Source organism: Corylus avellana, chromosome ca3 (assembly GCF_901000735.1).
Source record: "Corylus avellana chromosome ca3, CavTom2PMs-1.0".
Taxonomy (NCBI): Eukaryota; Viridiplantae; Streptophyta; class Magnoliopsida; order Fagales; family Betulaceae; genus Corylus; species Corylus avellana.
The window spans coordinates 32,792,562-32,815,093 of NC_081543.1; the positions used below are offsets into that span (position 1 = coordinate 32,792,562).

The 22,532-nt window shown below is 36.0% G+C and overlaps 3 protein-coding genes and 1 long non-coding RNA gene across 12 annotated transcripts in view; 1 reads left to right on the forward strand and 3 right to left on the reverse strand.

Annotated features, from left to right (window-relative positions):
* Positions 1-5,526: 5,526 nt before the first annotated feature.
* LOC132175179 (syntaxin-61-like) overlaps positions 5,527-22,532 on the reverse strand; it is a 51,004-nt gene continuing 33,998 nt past the window's right edge. For 3 of the 8 annotated variants that reach the window (XR_009439396.1, XR_009439395.1, XR_009439394.1), the window contains one exon: positions 10,998-11,310. Coding sequence is in view for 5 of the 8 variants with exons in the window: in XM_059587037.1 (XP_059443020.1) it covers positions 5,732-5,842; positions 6,010-6,075; positions 6,249-6,339; positions 7,500-7,693; positions 7,886-7,999; positions 8,269-8,382; positions 10,248-10,301 (744 nt within the window). In the remaining 3 variants the exon portion in view is untranslated. Of the gene's footprint in view, positions 5,843-6,009; positions 6,076-6,248; positions 6,340-7,499; positions 7,694-7,885; positions 8,000-8,268; positions 8,383-10,247; positions 10,328-10,993; positions 11,311-12,587; positions 12,706-22,532 lie in introns of those variants that run through there. The other 5 variants (XM_059587037.1, XM_059587035.1, XM_059587034.1 and 2 more) reach the window with 5 other exon arrangements.
* On the forward strand, positions 12,838-15,176 carry LOC132175949 (uncharacterized). The gene is made up of 3 exons (XR_009439474.1): positions 12,838-13,174; positions 14,537-14,655; positions 14,740-15,176. It is a non-coding gene; the product is annotated as an uncharacterized LOC132175949 (long non-coding RNA).
* On the reverse strand, positions 16,011-19,212 carry LOC132175878 (myosin-1-like). Of its 2 annotated transcripts, none has more exons than XM_059587961.1 (4): positions 18,874-19,212; positions 18,438-18,643; positions 18,174-18,309; positions 16,011-16,152 (listed from the first exon to the last, which is right to left on the reverse strand). In XM_059587961.1, the coding sequence occupies exons 2-4, from the start codon at positions 18,623-18,625 to the stop codon at positions 16,108-16,110; spliced, it is 369 nt and encodes a 122-aa protein (XP_059443944.1). In that variant the 5' UTR covers positions 18,626-18,643; positions 18,874-19,212; the 3' UTR covers positions 16,011-16,107. The 2 variants fall into 2 exon arrangements, with proteins under 2 accessions (XP_059443944.1, XP_059443945.1); XM_059587962.1 differs by lacking the exon at positions 16,011-16,152 and adding an exon at positions 17,720-17,952 and having other exon boundaries at positions 18,874-19,210.
* LOC132173415 (protein LATERAL ROOT PRIMORDIUM 1-like) overlaps positions 18,925-22,532 on the reverse strand; it is a 13,859-nt gene continuing 10,251 nt past the window's right edge. Inside the window, exon 2 of the mRNA XM_059584918.1 lies at positions 18,925-19,112. Coding sequence (XP_059440901.1) covers positions 18,925-19,112 — 188 coding nt within the window. The remainder of the gene's footprint in view (positions 19,113-22,532) is intronic.

A 22,532-nucleotide genomic window follows, 5' to 3' on the forward strand; every position in this document is an offset into this window, starting at 1 on the left:
AATTAATATAAAAGATTTATAAGACAAGAGAAGAATTTCATAATAATTGAATATAGACATTAAAATCAATTCTCACAGTTATACAACCATCATGCATATAGAAAAAACACAAATTAAAATACAATTAAACCATTGTTACTTGTAAAGGGCTACATCAACGCCCTATTACAGAATTAGTTGCTCATGCTGATGCTGGGATGGCCTCCTGCTATGTTCATCTTCTCTTCAACTCTTCAAGGATCCAACAAAATATTTTATGTCTAAAACTAAGCACACATTTCTTTGAAGCTTAGAGGCCTATTTATAGGGAGTAAGAAAATCTTAAAAATCCTAGAAGTCTAGGAAAATTGTAGACAGTCTCCCAAGTGGAATTGGAGTTCTGCCACGTCCTAGAAGCCCGTGTGCGCCCCAAGGAGTTGTGAGCTCAAGCCAAGGTGCTATGCGCTCGAGCCTAGTTGCTGGGGCGCTCGAGCGCAAGTGCGCTCAAACTCTTCTTCTTATGCACTTGGGCTCTTCTGCTATGGGCTTGATCCCAGTGCTACCAGTAGCTTCTCAAATTGCGTTTTAAGTCCAAAATCAATGGTATTTATTGTATCTTTATTAAAAACCTGAAAATACTAAAACAATACAAAATCAAACAAATAACAATACTAAGGAATTAACATATTCAAGTTAGGGAGCTTAAATGTGCAATATTCAGCGCTTATCAATCGGATACTATTGACGACTGACTAATGCATAGGAGATATGGAGTTTCTTGAGATTAGTCGGATAGTATCGACGATTCATCGAGTGATTCTTGAAGTTTTCAAGTTTGTTGACAGCGCTCACACGGAAGAATGTTTGGCACATTTGGTCGAATAATTATGAGTTGAGGTTTTACGATTTGAAGAAGCGATTGGTAGCAACACCGGTGTTGACGCTACCAATAGAGTCGGGAGGTTTTGCGATTTACAATGACACCTCAAAACAAGGTTTGGGGTGTGTCCTTATGCAGAATGAGCAGGTGGTAGCCTATGCCTCACGACAACTAAGGAGTTATGAGTAGAAGTATCCAGTACATGATTTAAAGCAAGTGGCCGTGGTTTTTGCACTCAAATTTGGAGATACTATCTTTATGGAGAAAGATGTGAGATTTACACGGACCACAAAAGTTTAAAGTATTTCTTCACTTAAAAAAAGTTGAACATTAGGCATAGGAGATAGTTGTAGTTGATTAAGGATTATGATTGTGATATACTTTTTTCATTCTGGAAATGCCAACTACTGGCTAACGCCTTGAGTCAGAAATCAACTAAGGAGTTGGGATTAATCACCTAGTTTCTTTTTGATATCATGTTTTTTGTCTACGTGATCATGTTTTGAATTCATTCCTATTGGTGGTTTCAAATGTCTTGCCATAATTTGTAAGAATTATTTGTTTTTACTTTTATGAGTTTTCTTTTGTTATGGATATAACTTTTTGAGAAGTCATTTCCATTTGTATCTTTAATTGTTTATTGTACTTTTCCATAAATTTATGTTATTATTATTTGCACTTCTATTTACTCTAGTATTATGCTTAGGAAAAAAAATACTATAGTTTTACATGCTTTTCACTATTTTTAGACAAACAATTTCTTTCAAATTACAATTGAAATAGATGCTTTGATGTAATATATTTGTGTGTAATGGATGCTCCTTCTTCTCTTCTTTAAAGTTGCTTTTTTCTACGTTTTACTTGGACTTTTGTTACAAATCACAAATTAATTACGTAAATAATCTTATAAAACCTTTTGTCTATAGCCAAAACATATCACTTGAATGAATAGTTGGTAACTTGAATATTATATTGTATATTTAAAAAGTCATAATCCGTAAACAATTCTGTATGATGTATGAATGAGAAGATTTGCATATATATATATATATATTAAAGTAAATGTCAACATCCAAACTCTCTCCGCAACCCAATGCATAGCATGTGTAATCACTAAAAGCATTATTAGTAGTTTGCATACCTAGCCCAATTGTAGATTACCAACTTCTTGGCAAGATCCCTATGGTTAAAAACCACCAAAATACCATTTTTTAAATGGTGCCAAGCCACTCAATTGTGATAATGCTACATGGTCTAATCCGAAATTTTAACTAAATGCATAAAAGTAAAGGTAAAGTAAATTGTAATGGAAGAAAGAATAGGGGATTAACTTCACCACTAACCGCATAACAATGGGTAATTATAAATTAATAGAAAAAATTCATTCTATGCATGATAAGACTCATGATGCTCGAGTAGTCAAGAAAATACCATTATTAAGAAATAAGTATAATTTATCTTCGGTTGATATGGACTGTCTGTCTAACCTCTAGATGAGGTACGGTCTGTCTTTCCTAGGTATGGACTATTAAATCTCTTGATTAGTTACACGCAATCAAAGGATAAGCATCACTCATCTTTGGTTAGTACGAATTGTCTAACTAAATTACTAAACTAGTGTGTAGAATGATTCATCTTCCTTAGTTGTAATGGGGCTCAAGGAATACTTGAGATTATCTAGAAGTGTCTCTGCTCAAGTTCTAATGGGGGCTCAAGGGAAGGCATGTGTTTTAGGTTAATTTGGGCCAATTTAGTTAAGAATAACCTTTTACATTTTAGCTCATTTTAGGTGATTAGGGTCTTAACACACAGAAGTTAGTTTGGAAAAGGTCCACTTTGACCATTCTTATTCTCCAATGAAAAATAAAAATCAGACTCCAAACAATACCTAAAAGAGGGATTGAATGAGTGTTTAGCAAATAATGTGGAATTTTAAAACTACATAATCATACAAATATTCACCAAATATAATGAAAGCAATAAATCAATCAAAACAAGTAATTTGGGGATGAAATGAAAACTCTTTGAGCACCTCAAAGAGAAAACCCATTCTGGGTTAGCCAACTTAAAAATCAATTCTTTATAAAAGAATAAATATTACAAGGCAGTGATGATACGTTTTTGTTTTATTAAGAGTTTTCGTCATGACAAAAATGGTCTACTCTTTCTTTCAACTTTCTGTAACGTTTCGTCATGATGACGTCAGCATCCCATCATGATTAAATGCATTTATGAAGCCTTCAACCTTTTTGTAAGATTTCATCATGATGACGTTAGCATTTTGTCATGACAAAAATTGATTCTTTAGCTTCGTGAACCTACTATGATCTTTTATTATCATAACGTCAACAAGACGTCATGACAGAAATACCTATATCTAACAAGTGTCAGTATGTTAACGATGGAACCCTAGCATTTCGTCATGATGTTTTCATAGCCGTCATGATGAAATCCCATATGTAATTTTCGCCATCATCTCATCATGTCAAAATTTCGCATATCTGCACAATTATGAAGGTTTTCTTTCATATTGAGGAGTTGGTATAAATAGAACGTTATGCCAATTTGGTGAGCTAAGCAAGTTAATTAAATCTAACATAATTTAAACTCTAAAGGTGTTCTTGCTCCATAGTTGATCTTGCTTTATTGTTTTGTGCTTCCTTTGGTGTTTTTTGAGAGAAGATGTATTAAGCTAAGACCTTCCCTTCTCTTGATGTGTTACAACTTATGTCAACTACTCCATTCTCTTTTCATCTATTGAAGAGCATATTGAAGGAATTGGTGAGAAAATGCATTGCATGAAGATTATAGAGCTTGGAGGCAAGCTAGTGGCTTGTTGTCTTGCGGAGTCTAAGATTTACATCGGGTTGTAAGTTTCCTTGTGTTTGTAATCTGAATATTTATCATAGTAATTTCCTGGGTTTGACTACTCTAGAGTGGTTTTTCCCATTGATGTGTTCTTTGGTATTTTCACTTTGTAACCAAATTTCTTGTCTTATGATTGTGACGTGCTTGTCATACATTATATTGTTTTAGCTTACCTAATTGTTGCTACTATTGAGTTTGGGGGTATAACATGATTATCGTGGTTTTACATATAGGGTCCAAGCCACACTCGAAGGAAGATTTGAATTTTGAAAATTCAAAACTTTACGAAAATCCTTCAACTACCGTCGCCATGTGGTGTGAATTGTGTCACCCGAGTAGAATGTGTGCCATACAATGTGACACATTAATTTCAAATCATTGTCCTCGGAAGACGAACCTTGTTGACAGCCCATCATTATACTAATGAATCATTGCCATGGAAGACGAGACGATTTGATAGCTCGTACCAATAAGCCATACTCAGGAAGAGAGCTCACTACTAAATATCATTCAATGCATACCATCACCTAGACATGTGTACCTAAAGATTCGTAATATTCGTCAGACCATCGACCACACCCCCATGGTTCCCCCACTTCAAAAGGCCCGTCTAGTAACATCGTCTAGTAACATCGCACTCCTATCTGATGATCAATCACACATGGCCCCATCATAAAGTGGTGATGTTCCAATGGCCTGTCAACTGGTGGTGATCCGTGCTCAAAAAAAAAAAAAACAACGTTCCTATGAAGCCCAGTGTCTCATTAGGGATAAATGACAGCCGACAGGCCACTAAGAACGTAAGTGAAATTCCCACCACTCGATTAGAAAAGCTAGTTGAGTAGGGGCGGGGGGTGATAACAAATATTGGAGGTTCCCTTCCTTAGGAGCCCACTAAATCCCAATAAGGCATGTTATCCTGCAGGCCCATAAAGGCCTATCAACCTTCAAGCTGGACAAAATGCCCTATCAGCGTAAGCCCCACAAGTGGATCGTTGAGCAATGAAATCTCTACTGATTAATAGCCCCTCAAGGAGTTCATCGACCAACGAACCCCCAACTCACCGTCACTCTTAAAGAGATTCACGAACCAACTGTCCGAAGACCATTAGTTACCTATCCAATAGATATATGGTATGAGGACCATAGAACAGCCTTATTGGAACTTAATCCTATGAAGAAATGACGGACTCTATAAGGAAATGATTCGTCTCAGCATCTCCAGAAGGAAAGGCATTCATGAGAATATACTACCTTTCACACTGGGCCCTTAACCTCAGCTGATTGCTATATTCGGCCTACTGGCCTTACCCACAACTATCATACAAGTAAAGGTGACGAACCCTAGGCTAGGTTATGCTCACTCCTCTCTCATTTTCTTGTTTCCTGCCCTCCAAGAAACCCGGCCTAAACTGATATATATATATATATATATATATATATATATATAAATAAAAAAAAACCTACTCTTCTTCCTCTCATTTTTCAAATGTAACGAGTTAGCTTCTCTCTCCTCTTAGGCAGAACACTATCAACAACTCTCTGCAGCTTGGCCTCTCTCTCTTGTCGCCTAAGCTCTCAGATCTCCTGCTAGATGACATCTTCCAAAGCTTCAGATTTATGGAACCTGTGTGCTTCACTGTGAATAAATTGAAAACTCGCTCGGAAAAAAGCAAGAAACCATAAGTATGGACCTTCTAATATCTTGTCAACGAGATATGGAGGAATAAATGATAAGAATAATACAACGCTGTTTTACATAATAAGAATAATACAATGCAGACCTGAGAAATTGCAAAGAACAAAAAGGCAGGTCCTTCATTTGGTTCCAAATCTTTTTTACTCAACAAATCAGAGTACCAATCAAATCCTTTAGCTCCTATCTATATTCTGGATGAGGTCCCCTATCTCCTCTCTTTCTCCCTCTCTTCCCCTAGAGAGATTCCCAAATCTCTTTCAAAGTCTCCCATGTATAAACATTGCTAACATGTTTCATTCTACAGCCTAAGTGAAGAAGACGAGCACAAATAAGATGATAAACAGAACCACCAAAAACAATATCATCATAATCTGGCCCTTCACACCAGCCTTCTTCATGACCATAGCAACCTTTTTCTGCAAGGAAAGATTAAAACATTTTCACCTCTTGCTACATATTAGTAAATTAAAGTAACGAAGTTCATTTGAACTTGTTTTTGCTGGAATTTTAGATCACTGGTAAGAAGCCACTATTCGACAAAGATCGGAAATAAACCTAGTTCAGACTTATTGCAGAGGCTCACCTGAACAAAATCGAGACGATTTGATGTACTGTCCATTTCCATACCCAATTCATCTATAATTTTCTCCTGGGGCACCCAAAAGATTACATTATAGTCCAACAAATCAGCAAAAAATTACCCAACAATGAACTTTGACCAAAAAAAGTTGATTTACAGATAATACAAGTGTCACTCGTGCATCAAAATGCTTCTTTAGAATTGTGGTAGAGGTATTATCAAGAACATTAAAAAAGTCTTACATGTGCAAGGAGCTCTTCATGTATAGTAAGCCCAACACCCCCGATTCTCTCCACGCTGGCACTAAGTTCATCCAACTCCTCATCCTGCTGCCTACAATCACCAATTGACAAGCATATATAATAGAGAACAAACAAGAAACAGAAAAGGGCAAAAAAAAACATTTTTCTCACAAAAAATTAAAAAAATAAAAAATAAAAAACCTACAAAGAGGTTTCTGATTAACATGGAGTAAACCTCATCTAATCTACTATGTAATGCTGTCTTGCCTTTTCTAATCCTCAAAGCATAAATTCACCAAAAATCTTGTCTTGACTAAGCAAGTTTTGAAACACCATTTAAAAATATTATTAATACTTAGTTTAAAAGAAATAAATATACAGCTAAAAAGCTCAAAATCATGAAAATAGTAAACGGTAAATATAGCATTGCGAAACCAAATACGTCACCTACAAAACCTTCTTTAAGAACGTCTAAGGTGTAAGCTAGATAAGCAATATGTTGATTCTCTTCTCTAGCAACTGGCTCAATGTGGTAGCATCATCCTTGTCATTAGTAAGGATTATAGTAGTCATCACAACAAAATGTTGCATGCTAATTATTTCAATTAAAATTAGTAATTTGTTACAAAAATTGATTTCATTCCAACAATTATTTTTATTGGTAATTTACACACACCTACTGAAATTTTATTGATAGAGAGTTATTTTGGTTAAAGTGAGAAAGGAGCATAGTAGTCATCACAATTAAATGTCACAAACTAATTATTTCGATTAACATCAGTATTCAACTCAACTATAAAACTTAAAATATTTTTTCTAGTGACACTTTACACAAACCCACAATGGGTCTTGAAACCAAGTCCTCACCATCTACCTTGTTCTTACTGGCGGAGGAGATGCCATTTTCTTCTTCTTTTTTTATTTTTTTTTATTTTTTTTTATATTTTATTCCAGTGACGAGGCCAACATTATCAAAAAAATCCAATTCCAAAAATCAGAAGAGAAAGGTCAGAGATTGCAAAATGCTTCATAATATTTCAAAAATCCTGAGGGAAGTCAGGGATTTCTTTGTCTACCTAGTCAAATTATAATACAAGATAATATTTACGGAATTTACTGAACAGGCCAACATAGATAATAGTTCAAAAAATAAAATCCACACATTCCAAAGGATAGGAGAGTTAGATATTAAGCTAAATATGTTGCATGTGCCTGTGTGTGGAAGGAAAGAGAAAGAAGCAATAGAGCTACTTTATCAGAAGCAGCTGTCTATCTGACTCTGATGATATGAGGTCATCATTGCCTTGGCCAGTGTAGTGGTTAGATCTATCTGTCTGGTGAGAACCCGGCATCCTCATTAGTTCTCGGCGCATTCCACTCATACTAGTAGTGCCAGTCCCATTCAACTCCTTTCCAGCTTCTACTGCTCTCTTCACGGCACCCACCTATTATAGTCCAGTCATTTAGCCACCACGCACATACACACCAATGCCAAAAGGTTGCAATGTAATACAGAGTATGATTTAAACTATACTTTCAGTTTTAAAAATTAAAATTAATTTTTTTTTTTTTTAAAAAAAAAGGCAGTAAAATACACGATGTTAAAAAAATGCACAAATTTATTAAGTTAAATCAACCTGAGTACGAGCAGTGCTGGTCCATCTTCTTCGTTTTTCGAGTTCCGCTTCATCAATGCCATACCAAGATGGATCTCTAGCTGCTACAGAAATTGTTTTGTCCAATTCATCCACCTTCCTATCAAGAAAGCAGGCTTTCAGTAGTTGCATACTGAGGCTAATTCATCGAACTTAAAGTCCAAAACCTCATCTAGCAAGCTTCATTGTCAGAGACTCAGTATAAGATCTTTGATTGCTATTGAAACAATAAGGTCTCAAAGCAGGATGAGATCACATCAATAAAAACAAGAAAATGTATTTAACTTTAAATCACATGATTTTCCCATAAAGTATTATAAGAGGTAAAATTAGTTCTAAGTTAAGCATGGTATTTCCAAATTTACCTGCCACTCAATGCTCTCACAACCAGAAAGCAGTTCCTTTGTGAGATGTACTTGCTCTCCAGTATCAGAAGGAATACGCTCCCATTGGTGAAAAGTAGATTGCAACTTATCAATCTGAACGGGAAGATAATCAAATGGTCAGACACTCAACATATATTACGTAACTACTAATGCCACTATCACCAGAGTCCAAACCAAAAACATAAAACAAAAACCAAAAGCTTTTCTTAAATAAGTCATGGATGTCATGTCAGTGAGCAGGCATGCAACTGTGCTTTGCAAGCGTGTGTGTGTGTGTGTGTGTGTGTGTGAGAGAGAGAGAGAGAGAGAGAGAGATTCATCTTGCAACACATGTTTTTTCTTCTCTAAAAGTGCCCCAGATTCCCAACAATTTCAATTAGCCTGAAACAATTATGGTACAATTATATCAGCCCAATCAAGCCCTGACTGATATTTTAGCTAGGAAACAGCCAAAAGTTGATAAAATTAAATCATTTGCAAGGGAATAGAGAAGATAATTGAGAAAGCTAATCACTCTTTTAAGTAACTAAAGCTAATCAGTCTTTTAATTAACAACACATCATCCTCAACCACACAACCCAAGGAGCCTAAAATTCAATACAACAGCACCATGATCAGTCTCAATCCCAAAATCTCCAGATACAGCAGCAGCCATAGCCTGGAACCACCCTGTTAGGAAGCCCAGGAATAAAGGTTTGGCATTGTGCCAGTTAAGAGTCCAACTTTACTTCAGAAGCTGATTTGGTCCAGGATAATTGTTTGGGCCTCAGTAGTTATGACATAGTTTGAATTGGCAAAAGGACAAACATATAGTGATCTCCCTAAATGCACGAATTTCTAATAAAAATCCTATTTATTTTTTAAAAAAGTTGAGGGAAAAATAGGAAACTGAAAAGTAAAACATTCCACTTTTAGAAAGCGGACATGTATTTTCTGGCTTCCCAAAAATAAAAACAAGACATTTAAATTGGAACATAAGAAGTAGTAAGTTATTTAGATTAAATAATCAGATTTTCATAAGCACACCATAACTGCACAAACCATTGAATTGTTGAGCTACAATCAATGCATATAAAGGAGTGACTGATTTGTTGAACATTACAGATTTGCTAAATTTAAAATGTTAACCTAAGATGATTTATTATGTTGCTCTTGTATACTCCTCATTTACTAAAGGTGATGCACCTTTTTTTTGAGCTCGTTTGATATATTTTACTACTTATCAAAAATAGGTATACAAGCAATAGGACTATCTTCTATAGCATTGTGACCGTTAAAATAAATTGACAATTCAAGAAGAGTAGATTCCACTCCCCAATTTCTCTTCCACTTGTGTCAGCTACCAAAAGTTTCCTCCATTTCCACGAGCATGTGGACAATGAGCTTTAGCTCAAATGGTATTTCCTCTCTTTGTAGCAAGGTGGAGGGTGAGGTCATGGGTTCAAGTCCCACTGGGTGCATGTGTAACTTACCAATAAAAATAATGATATTTAATAGGTTGGAAGTAACCGCTTGATCCAAGATAGGAAACCTAAGTGGCCTCAAATACCAAATCGGATGCAGGATCTTTTGGAATTCAGCACTGGAATTAGGTTTCTTAGTGTTATCTTGATTAAGATTTGATCTGAAAGGTTTCAAGGTTATTTAGGTATGAAAAAAAAAAAGAAAAAGAAAAAGGATCTTCATGGCCTTATTACCAATAAAATTAGGAATCAAGGTTGAATTTTCAGGCAGCAGGTTGTTGAAGTAAGAATTGAAAAGAAGAAGAAAACAGCCCAAGCAGTCAGACACCTAGGTTTCCTAAGCAATAAAACCTAGGAAGTAGAAGGCAATCACACCCTCAAAGCTTTGAGAAGAGCTGCTGCAATTTTATTGAACTTCTATTTGCTCTCAATAGAAGTTCTCTTTACTAAGAGCTGCTACAGTCCATAAGTAATTTCCCAAAAAGAAAAACTTACAGATTCTTGAATCTCTTCTTTCACTACATAAAATGGGTCTTGAGCAGAAGGCATCTCGTAACTTGCGACAGTAATTTAACCTACATACATCCAGAAACAGACTTCCATTAGCAAGATTAGATCAACTACATGGATGCATATGAATAATTTGGAATTAACTGCCTTTAAAGGTTCTACACCATTAAGTAAAACAAATAACTAAATGTAAAATAACACAAAATTTTAACGAGGGAAGAATATACCGACTCTAAATCAGAGAAATTTTCAAGGGTTTCTAAAGCCAATTAATTTGCACTTATTCTTTCTTGACTAAGATCGTAGAAAGGAGCACTAGCTCTGAGTACCATTGTATAGACGTGAGTTGATGAAGAGAAAGAGGAGCTCTATGAATCAAACAGAAGGGGGATTGAAATCGCCTTTTTGAGAAAATTGAATTAATGAATAAAGCTTGTTTGTCAAACAAACCCAGAGGCTTGTGCTAGTCAAGACTCAGGTTGCTATCTTTACATTTATTAATTTCACTGCCAATTTTTGTTTTTCAATTTTTCTTGATCTCTGTATAAATTTACATGATGTTAGTGTTTTTGGTCGTGATTTGGATCGGTGATGTTTTACCAATTTCCGATTTTGTCTTCAATTACTACTACAATGATTGATCTTGAAAACTGCAATCTGGTAATTTCAATTCAATTACACAAAATCAACAATCTGGTAATTTCATGAGTTTTAAGATTTAGCCAGCGTACCTGGTAGCCTGATTTGGTATAGGATAATTTCTGCACAAACTTGTCCTCAAATCCACAACTGAAAAGGGGATCGATTGCTTCTAAGGGTGCCAGATAGTGCTAGGCTGATTTGGTGAGATAAGCATTGCTAGTGATAGTATAAGTTCCTTCATTATCACTGAACTCAGTATAATGTTTAGCACTTGCTGGGAATGGTAATATCGTGGCCGTTTATAACTTGGAGCTGGTCCCATTGCACAGCAACAATTCCAATCCAATAGGCTCTCCTAGATCATGGCAATGGCGTCTCCATGGGCATGATCAAAGTAAAGTACATGCTTTTATATGAAATGTATAATTATTTCCAAGAGAAAGATTCATAATATATAGGAAAAAAAAAAAAAGATTTAAAAAAATCAAAATAGAGCTTGTTAGCTTAAATGGTAACCCATCTGCAATTGGACAAACGGCTGTAGGTTCAAAATTACAAATCTTACCTAGGCTGTTTAATTTCTTGAAACTCTACATAAAGAATGAATCAATGGACAGCAAAGAATTAGCAACCATCAAATCATAAGAAATGCAGACATACAATTACACTTTATTCTCTTCCACCTAAAAAAATTTGTTTTCCAGAGCATTACAAAATATACCCAACCACAGTTGCAACGATCAAATTCAAGCAAATGGTTTAACAAAATATGCCCAAAACGCATGTAACAATAGAGTAAGTATCCAATAATCAGCCATCAATCTTGACTGGCCTTTGATTAATGGTTTTTTAATTATTTTCATATCGATAACTAAAAATTAAAAAGCACACGCCTGTTGCACTCGTAGTGTGCTTCATCAAATGTGCCTCACTTCAGGATTAAGCAGCACTTCTCCCTGGGTCATTGTGCTTTTTAACAATCCACTCATACTCATAAATTTCTGCTCACAATGACTTAAAAAGGTATAGTGGTCCACTAGGGAGCAGAAGCTTCCTACCACACAGGCTGTAATCATGCCTGTGGAGACGCCATTGCCACGCCATTGCCACAATCTAGGAGAGCCTATTGGATTGGAATCGTTGCTGTGCAATGAGACCAGCTCCAAGTTATAAACGGCCACCATATTAACATTCCCAGCAAGTGCTAAACATTATACTGAGTTCAGTGATAGTGAACGAACTAATACCATCACTAGCAATGCTTATCTCACCAAATCAGCCAAGCACTATCTGGCACCATTAGAAGCAATCAATCGTCTTTTCAGTTGTGGATTTTGTGGACAAGTTTGTGCAGAAAATATCCTTTACCAAATCAGGCTATCAGGTACGCTGCCTAAATCTTAAGACTCATAAAATTACCAGATTGTTGATTTTGTGCAATTGAATTGAAATTAACAGATTGCATTCTTCAAGATCAATCATTGTAGCAGTAATTCAAGACAGAAAATCAGAAAAAGAAAATCGGAAATCATTAAAACATCACCGGTCCACATCACGACCAAAAGCACTAACATCCCGTAAAATTATACAGAGATCAAGAAAAATTGAAAAACAAAAATTGACAGTAAAATTAATAAATGTAAAGATAGAGAGAGAGAGAGAGGGGGGATTGTACGGACTGACCTAAAAAGAGAGAGAGATGAGAACTTTTCGGTTTGGTCTGAGGCGGAGATGGGAGAGTATACAGGGAGACGCTATTCACTCAGAAGGCAAATACAATCCGGTTCACGGCTAGTGTAATTTTAAAGAGGTTTGATATAGGCACAACACAAACCCAACTTAAAACCAACTTCTCTCCTACATGGCATTTATTTATTTTTTATTATATTTTTTTTAAACCAAATCAAATGTCCGTAAAAATCAAATTTTCAGAAATCTAAAAGTCTCTCTCAGTCCCTCGCTCTCCCTCCCGCTCACCCTCTCTCCTCCGGCGAGTTCATCGGCCACCGGAAATCCTCTCTCAGTCCCTCGCTCTCCCTCCCGTGCTCACCCTCTCTCTCCTCCGGCGAGTTCTTCGGCCACCGGAAATCCTCTCTCACTCCATCGCTCTCCCTCCCGCGCTCACCCTCTCTCTCCTCCGGCGAGTTCTTCGGCACCGGCGAAGCTGTCCGTCCGTCGCAAGGTTCCGTCGATTGTCTCTCTCACCGGCGAAGCTCCTGTCTCTCTCTCACTCCGGCGAAGCCGAAGGCTTTCTCTCTCCTCCTCCGGTGGTAAGTAATCCCTCTCTCTCATCCGCATTCAAAATCTAGGGCTTTTTGATTTATGTGTAGTGGTTGCTAGAATAGTGTATTAGATTTATGTGTATTTAGGGTTTAGATTTCTGTTTTTTGAATATTATTGGGTATGGATTTTTTACTTCTTTTAAGGGAGGGCTTGTTAGGCTCATCCTTGGTTTTCTAGCTGGCCTTACAATGAAAATGGAAGCGGAAAGGAGGCATGAGGTGATCAAAGGGCTTCTGAATATTACTTTCCTTGAGATTGTTGATCCCATAACTGTAAATTATAGCTTATCTCTTTCTTCTGGGAAACTTGTGAAACCCATAGGAACCCGAATGATTCTTTGGGATAGAGAGGCTTCAAAGTTTTTGGCACCAAAGTTGGACAGGTCAAGTGGTTATAAGAATATCATTGAATATGCCACATATTTTTCTGAAGCAATTTCTGAGGGTTTGTTATGGGATAACAGCGATCATACTAGTGCACTTTCTGAGTTGATAAAGTTGGGCTTCATGCTGGAATTTAATGAGCAATCAGTAGGGTTTTTAATGAAGTCCAAGAATTTGCAGATTTTCATTGAAGATGAGGAGTTTCTCACTTCTGCCTTCCCTTCTGAATATGCCACAATTGGTTAATGTTTTTAATTGCTGTTTTGTCCTGGGTTTTTCTTTCTATTCTGTTTTTTTTTTTTTTTTTTTTTTGGTTGAAACTTTCTCTTGTAATTTTGAACTAAATGATAATTTTGTGATGTCTGCATTTATATGTATTTGTTGCTGCATTGCTGATTCTTATTGTCTGTTAAATGTGTGCTTCTCTTGTAATTTATCTTACTGTTTGGTCAGTCAGAATTCTACATGTGATGTTTGTTGATATTGAACATAAAGTAAGAAGAAAAATGTACACCATCAACATTCAGTACCTGCAGATAGTTCAACCTTTTGAGTGCCAGAAATGGGCCTTTATAGGGTCTTTTTTGATTGCAGTGTCTGTGACAGTGAGTGAATGGAAAGCCAAGAAATACCAAAGAACATACTTTGCTGATTTTGATTGTTATAATCGCACCTGTTACTGTGAAAGTACAATTCTTTAACAGATAAGCAGCATAAATTAATGAGTTATTAGAGATTGATATAATGTCCCTAAAAGTGCCTATAGCAATTCTGTCAACTACCAAGGTTTTTCTACTTGCTCATCAAATTCTGTCAACTGCCACTTTATCGTCGCCTCTCTCAAGAGAAGTCTTGGAATGAAGTTCATTTTCTTTTTTTCTTTTCAAGCCTATTTAAGTTCTTACTATTTGTATGCTTTTTATAGTTCACACTGCTTATACAATAATATTTTGAATTATATATTAGGTAAGCGAAAAAGTTACTCATCATAGCTGCCTAAATGGACAAGGGGGGTGAAGTTGAATCTTTGTGTACACGTATTCCAAATGATGAAGATTTTTTGGAGCAAGATTGCCCTCAAATAGGTTTGACTTTTCATCTTTTGTTTGGGTTATAATTTTGCTTTGACACACCAAGATGGCTTTTAACTTTGTATCCCTTTTTGATAGATGTGGATGAAGAAGTTGAAGAACCAAATGTCTTAAGGATCACTTGTTCGGATGAAGAGTTGGATGGGGATGAAAGTTCGAATGAAGAGTTGGATGGAGATGAAAAATTTGAAGAAACAGAGATGATCGGTGGGAATGAAAAAGTTGAAGAACCAAGGATGATCGGCATCTTTTAACTTTGTAGCATTCTGATACATGTCATTATGTCCAAGAGCATGTAAAATTTAATATAGTTTATGCCTTTGATGTTGGCATTTTTTTTAGGGAATTGGCATGTAACTGTCTTTTTGGGAAGTTGCCATGTGACTTTGTCTTTTTGAGAAATTGTCATGTAACTCTTTAAAAGGATTGTGTTGGGAGCAACGTGGAAGAGCTTTGTCATTTATGTTTATTGTATATTTCTTACTGTTTATGAAAGTTTTTATAGGGTTCTTTGATTTTTTGTTCATTTATTTTTGGGGGAAGTTGGATTTATGGGTTGCTAGTTGTTTTAGATAGTGAAAGTGTTTGTTAATTTGTAGTTATAACGTGCAAATGATGGTGTCAGTGTTATAATTGAAGCTAGATTTAGTTATTCAAGTATTGGTTTTTGGTCTGATTGATCTTTTGTCACTATACGTCTGTGATGTTTGGTTCTTTGAGGATTTGTTTCTTTATATTTGGAAACTGAATGTAGCTTTAGGAAAAATAGTGAATTTGGGACAGTGGGTTTTAGTAGGGTTATTGTTGTTTTAGTGTCTATATTTTTTCCCTCTTCATAATTATTGTGTATCTTAATGTGGCATCTAATGTATCTATTATTTCTAGTTCTCTGTTTTATGTTTGTTTTGCATATGCGGGAAAGGTTAGAGTTATCTCAAGTATTAACTTAAAATTTTATCTTGCTGAAAAACAGCGTGTATGTCCTTGAGAATTAGGTTGTAACAAAATGGCGTATTTTACATTAAGCAGTCCTTTTGTATTAAGCAGTAAAAGCAGCGATGAGTAGGTACAATGCATTCCAGCAAGATTCGTGTAATAACAAGTCTGCTGTGTATGTTATAATTGAGATAAGGAGCATATACATAGCAATATAAATGAAGCACCTACAAAATTCTACATCTGGCTCATAAATGAAGGTACCCACACACGTGAGGAAGGAAGCTCATATCAAGATATATTACAACATTTTCTTGTATAATCTCAGTGACTCATGAGAGTATTTTAAAGTGAAAAAGCCAAGAGATGACAAAGCCAAGGACCATGCAGGACAGAAGAAAATGCATTATGCGGCGGCGATGCCAGACGGTTCAAGTCTCCACTAGTATCACAGGAGCTGCTACTGCTGACGAGGCTGCAGCAGTAGCATTGCTTGCCTCATTTCTCTGCTCACCAGCAACATTGAGTGCAGTGCCACCACAAATCTCGCAGGTTCTGCAAAAAGTAAGTAAATTTATTACCAATGAGGACAGACAGTATTGGCACGTGAATCAAAACTAACCTAGTTACTGAATTTGATTGGGCATATGAAGCAGAAACCAAAAATGTGGTAGGAAGCAAGTTTCAAATCTAAATGAACAGTAGCAAGCTCTGGATTTACTGCTCTATCATGTCCATTCAATTCAACTTACAAAATCATAGATAAATTCTATGTGATTGATATTTCAAAAGACATTTAAAAGACAGGGATATTATCTTTGGATGAGAACAGGAAAACATCACACAATTAATAGGGCTATTGCACTGTAATTTTGGCTAAACGTGATCTACAGTAATCAGGGATCTTCAACTATCTTCCTAACATAGTTTTCCATTTATGTCTTGGATGTCCCTTCTTTTATGGGAGAAAGTGTCTCAAGTTCAGAAAAGTGATACAAGGATCGTAGCTTGTGGGAGAAAAATGTCATTTACCCTAAGTTGTATAATAGAAAAGCCAAGTCCAAGTAAGGAAACGTCAGCTCCTTTAGCCTCATGGAAAAGGCCCTCATAAACATGCTCATATAGGTTTGGCAGTGAGCTGAATTTGGATCAGGAACAAGAGTATATAGATTATGAAGAATTTAATTACCCTTCTAAACATTTTTGATTTAAGGGAAAAAAAAAAAAGGCAAGGGTCTGTATGCTTTCCCCATCATCTCCAGATCTCAACCCACGAAAGAAGCTTCTCTCTTTTATGCAAATACCACACCTTATCATCAAGGGTTTTTTTGGATTATAATTTTCCTTTCTTGATTGAGGAGATGATGATAGAATTTGTAACACTTTGGTGTCTCCTTTAATTTGGACCTAGCTAGTTCATAGAAATGGTGATCCACACTACAGCTGTGAAGTTCATCAAGATTGATGTCTCTTATCTATCTATATGTGTTCCTAATCTCCATTTTCTACCCTCCACTTTAGTAAATTTGTCTTAAATGATCTAACAACAGGAGGTAATGACAGAATTGAAGTTGATATTTGTACTGGTGAAGAAATGGAAGGAAGTTGACTAGGTGGGTGAGGCCAATGAGGATGCGCTTCAAGCCCAAGTCCAAGATCAAGCTCAAAATGAGCTAGAGCTCAGACTCAGATATCATCAAGCTGATGCAAGCACAAGCAGCCAAGCTTTTCCAACATGTTTTGAGTTGAACTAAAACACATATTTGTTTGCACACCCTAGATATCAAACAATATTAAAATAAAGCGAGCATGCAAATTACAAGCTTATCTACATACACAAACAAGGAGAGAAGCCATTACCACCAATAAGGACTAAACTCTCAACCCCTTAACTCAACTCAACTAAGCCCTAATTAAATTGGGGTTGACTATCTATATCCTCAAATTAAGCAAGGTAGGCTAGAAGTACTCTTTGCAGCCATTCTAATCTATCTAAAATCACACTTTCTGTTACCTCCCTATTTAACACATTTTTATTCGCTACTTCTACTCATGTTCTTTTAAGTCTTACTGAAGAAAGAAATAAAATAAAATCACAAGCGCAAGCGCAAGCGCAAACACCAATACACCCAATTATGGAGTACTCACACATTAGACAAGCTTGTCTCCACAATTATGGTGCACTATGGGCTTCACATAACCCTTATACAGAGACTGTCATGCCTCATTTTTAATCTACTTAACAATGTGGTATCTTCTTGTGAACTCCTACTCAACATGGTGACAAAGCTACTCACCAACAACAAATTCTAGTACTTGACCCAAATTGTATCTCGGATTGGCTCAATCACAGCCCTACAGAGCAACGACAAGAAATGTGGTTGATCAATTACATTCACTTATAGTACATGTGCAACTTCTTGTCCAAATTCATTTTCCCATTCCAATGGGAGGGAGGACTTCTTGAATAGTATTAAGAATCCATGTCCATGTATCTTCCATGAACTACCTCATGGATAAATGCCATGCACCAACTAATAATTTAGCCAAAAACCAATACCAAATATATAAAGTACCTGTCCAGTTCGGAAGAACAACTTTGTGTAGCCAACTTGATACATTTCAGGCAAGATATTGAACTGATGAAGAATTGCAACTAAAACACTAAGTGGATCCTGATATGCGACATTCTCCAGCAGAAGAAAACCATATCTGATGTGAGATTTAACATCAGATATCCACCAAGCCAAAGGAAAAAAAAAAAAAAAATCGTAATCAATTAGGAAATATATAAGAATTTTTAAAGCTGTTACTGAAGATAAAATATTATCTTTCTTTACCTTCTGGCAAACTTCTGGTAGGACATTCTGGTGGGAAAGCCAGATCTTGATATTCGTACTACTTCTAGGACTCCACAACATCTTAACTGCGGCAGCACAAGTCCTTGCTCATACAATTTGGGAGACTGAAGGTTATTGGGCTTGATACAACGTATGAAATGAGGTGTGGTGCTTTCTAGGTGTTGCATCAGTAGGAATAATTGACCCTGAATACCACCAAAAACAAATATTCACTACCCAATCAAACATATAACTAAAAAACAATAAAACCACCAAAACCCAAAACTGCCAGCTTTCTCGGCATCCAACCAAACAAAAACACATCAAAGACACGGAAGCAGAGAAAAAAAAACCAAAACCCTAATCAGAAGAAAAAAAAAATCAATAATAAAAAGATCTAACAGGGGGATTTGAGTTTATAAGGAAGAAGACACACCAGGATGAGATCGAAGAGGGTGGCCTGGTCGACCTTGACGAACTCGGTGTCCTAGGCCTTGAGGTCATCGGAGGAGGAGGTGGAGCGTTCTTCGGATGCGGCGGCTGCTTTGGGGGCCTCGACGTGCTTCTTGCAGTACTCGGTGGCCGAAGACGTCGCCGGAGTGAGAGAGATAGAGACGGGACCTTGCGAGAAACTGAGCGCGGGAGGGGAGCGAAAAACTGAGAGGATTTTTGGATCTGAAAGGGGAAAAGAGGATGTGAATTTTTTAAAAATTCAAACTTTTATTTTTTATTAAAAAAAATGCCATGTAGGAGAGAAGTTGGTTTTGAGTTGGGTTTGTGTTGTGCCTTTAACATTTTTCAATTTTAAAACGATCGTTAATAGTAATTTGACAGGTCATATGAAAGAAAGTTAACGGCATCCTCTTACAGCGACGAAAACGCCATGCGACTTCACCATGCGACTTCTACCGATGATCTTGTTGACTTCACCTTACGACTCGTCACCGTTGTTTTTTTGCTGTGAGATGATGCCATTAACTTTATTTCATATGACCTGTCAAATTATTAACCTTAGATCATTTTAAAATTATCTTAGCCGTGAACCGGTTTGTGGGTGCTTTTCGTATCGTAATTTTATAAATAAAAAGTGCGATTTTAAATTAAATTACAAATGAATTGTTTAGAATTGCATTTTTAAAAAATAGCAATCTGAAAACATAAATTGTATATGGTTTCAAATCTCATGTAAGAAAGTGTTTTTCTAAAAACGCACAATTTAATATGCTAAATTACGATTTTAAAGGTCAAACGCTTAATTATGTTTTTAAAAATCAATATTTTTAAATCGCAATTTTTTAAATCACAACCATAAGAAAACACCACCTAATTCGTGTAAATTTATTTTAAAATCGTTATGCATTGTTAAGCTACAGTTCTTTTTTTTTTTGAAATATAAGTTACAGTGCTCAGCACATTTGTTAAGCACAATAATAATAATAAACTACTTCCTTCGCCAAAGTGGATAACCAGAAGGAGACTTTTATTTTATTTTTTATTTTTTTGCTATTTTTGCTACAAGGCCAGCCAAAATAACCTTTCGGGGATTTTGGCTAGCCCAATGGGGTAATGATATAGTTTACGCAGGCGTAAATTTTTTTTTTATTATTATTATTTTTTAAAAAAAAAAAAAATTTATGCCTGGCGTGCATCACTGTTGATGCACGCCGGCGTAAACTGTATCATTACCCAACCCAATGTATTACGCATGAGAGAAGGAAAGGTAGTTAAGTTTACTGCATAATAGTATAACTCTGAGTTGAGTGAACCGAACTGAGGATGAGTGAAACCTATGAATCATTACATTTCAAGTAAAATTGTGATGAGCCATTTAATAATGAGGATCTGTTTAAAAAATCCAAGACCTAAAAATTGTCACATCATCAAAAATTAAAAGTTAACTAGCATGTAAACAATAAACTTAGCAAGCCTTAAATCCATTTTCCATCCAAACCCAAATCTCCATAAGCTCGAACAAGAATCCTCGATATTTCATTTGAAATTGATAGTATTTATTTTATGGTCAAGATTTAAATTTGATGCATGTAACGGTGTATATAATGTCGTATTATTTAAACTTTTTAAAGACATGTCAATATCGACATCATATACACGGTTAGTTAAAATCAACTTCAAATCCTGACCATTAAATTGAGACTATCTATTTTATTTGAAGTTGAGAGAATCTAGTTGATCAATGTTTACTTATAAATTATTTTTAATGCATCGTTTGTTTTATGGATTGGTGTTGGAAAACATGCTTAGGAACATAAAATGAAATAAATGTGGGGAATTCTTAATGGTGTTGTGTGGTGTGGTGTTTGTTTGTAACACCCCAACATATAACTTCTTTTTGTCTTTTTATTTTTTCTTAAGGCATTACTACTATGACTTAACTTTAAAAGTACCTGTGAAATTGTAAGAATAATTCAAGAGAAATAATTGAAAACCTCACTAATGTTCATACTTTCTAAAACTATATACATACACAAAAGATACTATTACAACCCAAATGTGCAAGGACTGTTAAAGCTTCGTCTGGGCTTTGAAATTGTTATAACATTCTAATCTCTTAAGGATAGAAATGCAGGTTAAATTTTAACACAATGTTTTTCATAAACTTTCAATTGCGATAATGTTCTCCAAATTACCAAAAATTGTCAATATCCCTCCTAATGATGAAAATATCCTTAAAATAAAATAAAAAATAAAAAAATAAAAAATAAAAGGCAAAAAAAAAATATATATATATATATATACACAAATATACAAAAAAAATAAATAAATAAAAGTGGAGTAATTTAATTTTTTTTTTTTTTTAAGAAAAAAAAAAAACTAATTGTTTAGAGCCTTTAGGGCCATTTTCTGCGCATCTGGCCTATATTCACCGTCGTACGCCCAAGTTTCACTTTCAACGTGGGGGAATTATGGTTTGCAGGTTCCCCCACTTCGAAGTTCTCCCGCTCCAGCTAATGTTCTTGTATGGTGATACCGATCCCCTTGGGGGATTCTTCTCTAAGAGTAATCAGTGCATTTCTACGATTGGATCTAGTTGCGAAGATCATATGCATGGGCCCCATGCGTCCACTTAAGGACCTGGATTCCAAGCCCTTTCCTCCATACCCAAAGCATAGGGCCAAGATGTATCGGTTCCCACAGACGGGGCCAATTGTTGGTTCCAGAATACCCTACTTCCCTATTAACTTCTTTAGCTTTGCTCCTAATGTCTTCCGTCTCTTCTTCCTACAAGTTGTCAAACGTACCCCAAGGCTTAGAGGCCTATCGGGCTCGTCCAACAAGGACTCTAATGCCTAATTTAGTAACTTGCCTTCCTTAAAGAGATTTTTTTTTTGGATTGTGTTTTTAGACTTACTTACCCAGAGATCATTTCTTCTTATACCCCCTTTCTCTGGCCCTTATGCCACATGGACCTAGGGGCCCAGAGTTCGTGCCAAACGTCCCATCCTTTGCATGTTCATCACTTGCCAATACTCGATGAATAAGTCCCCAAGAGATAGCTCAATTGGTTAGGGACCACACTTCATGAAACGGAAGTCACTAGTTCAAATCATCCTCCCCCCTCTTGTGTGAACATGTCAAAAATAAAAAATAAAAATACTCAATGGATAATCCGCCGACAACCCTCTCGGCATGGGAGGTAAGAGGATAATTAAGACTTTACCTGCCACCTCAGGGAAACTTGAAACAAGATTCTCTCTATTTCAATTGAAATGTAGAATATACATTTAGTGTAAAATGAGGAGTAATATTGTCTTAACATTAAAGTTGAAGGACAATTTACAATATTAATCCTCATTTTATACTAAATGGATACTCTCCATTTCAAATGAAATAGAGAGGATCCTATTCCGGAAAACTTTACCCAATAATAAATGTAAATGTGGATGGAGCTCCAATTATGGGAGGTGACAGTGTATTTATGACTCTACCTGCCATCTCGGGGAACAACTAGGTTCTATTAATGCAAGGATGCTCAGGTCTCCTCCTTGGCAAAATGACATGTCCGGTTCTTTTACCATCAACCAGAGAGAGAGATAGATTACTGGGCTAGGCTTCTCGACAACTCGTGTGGCCTCA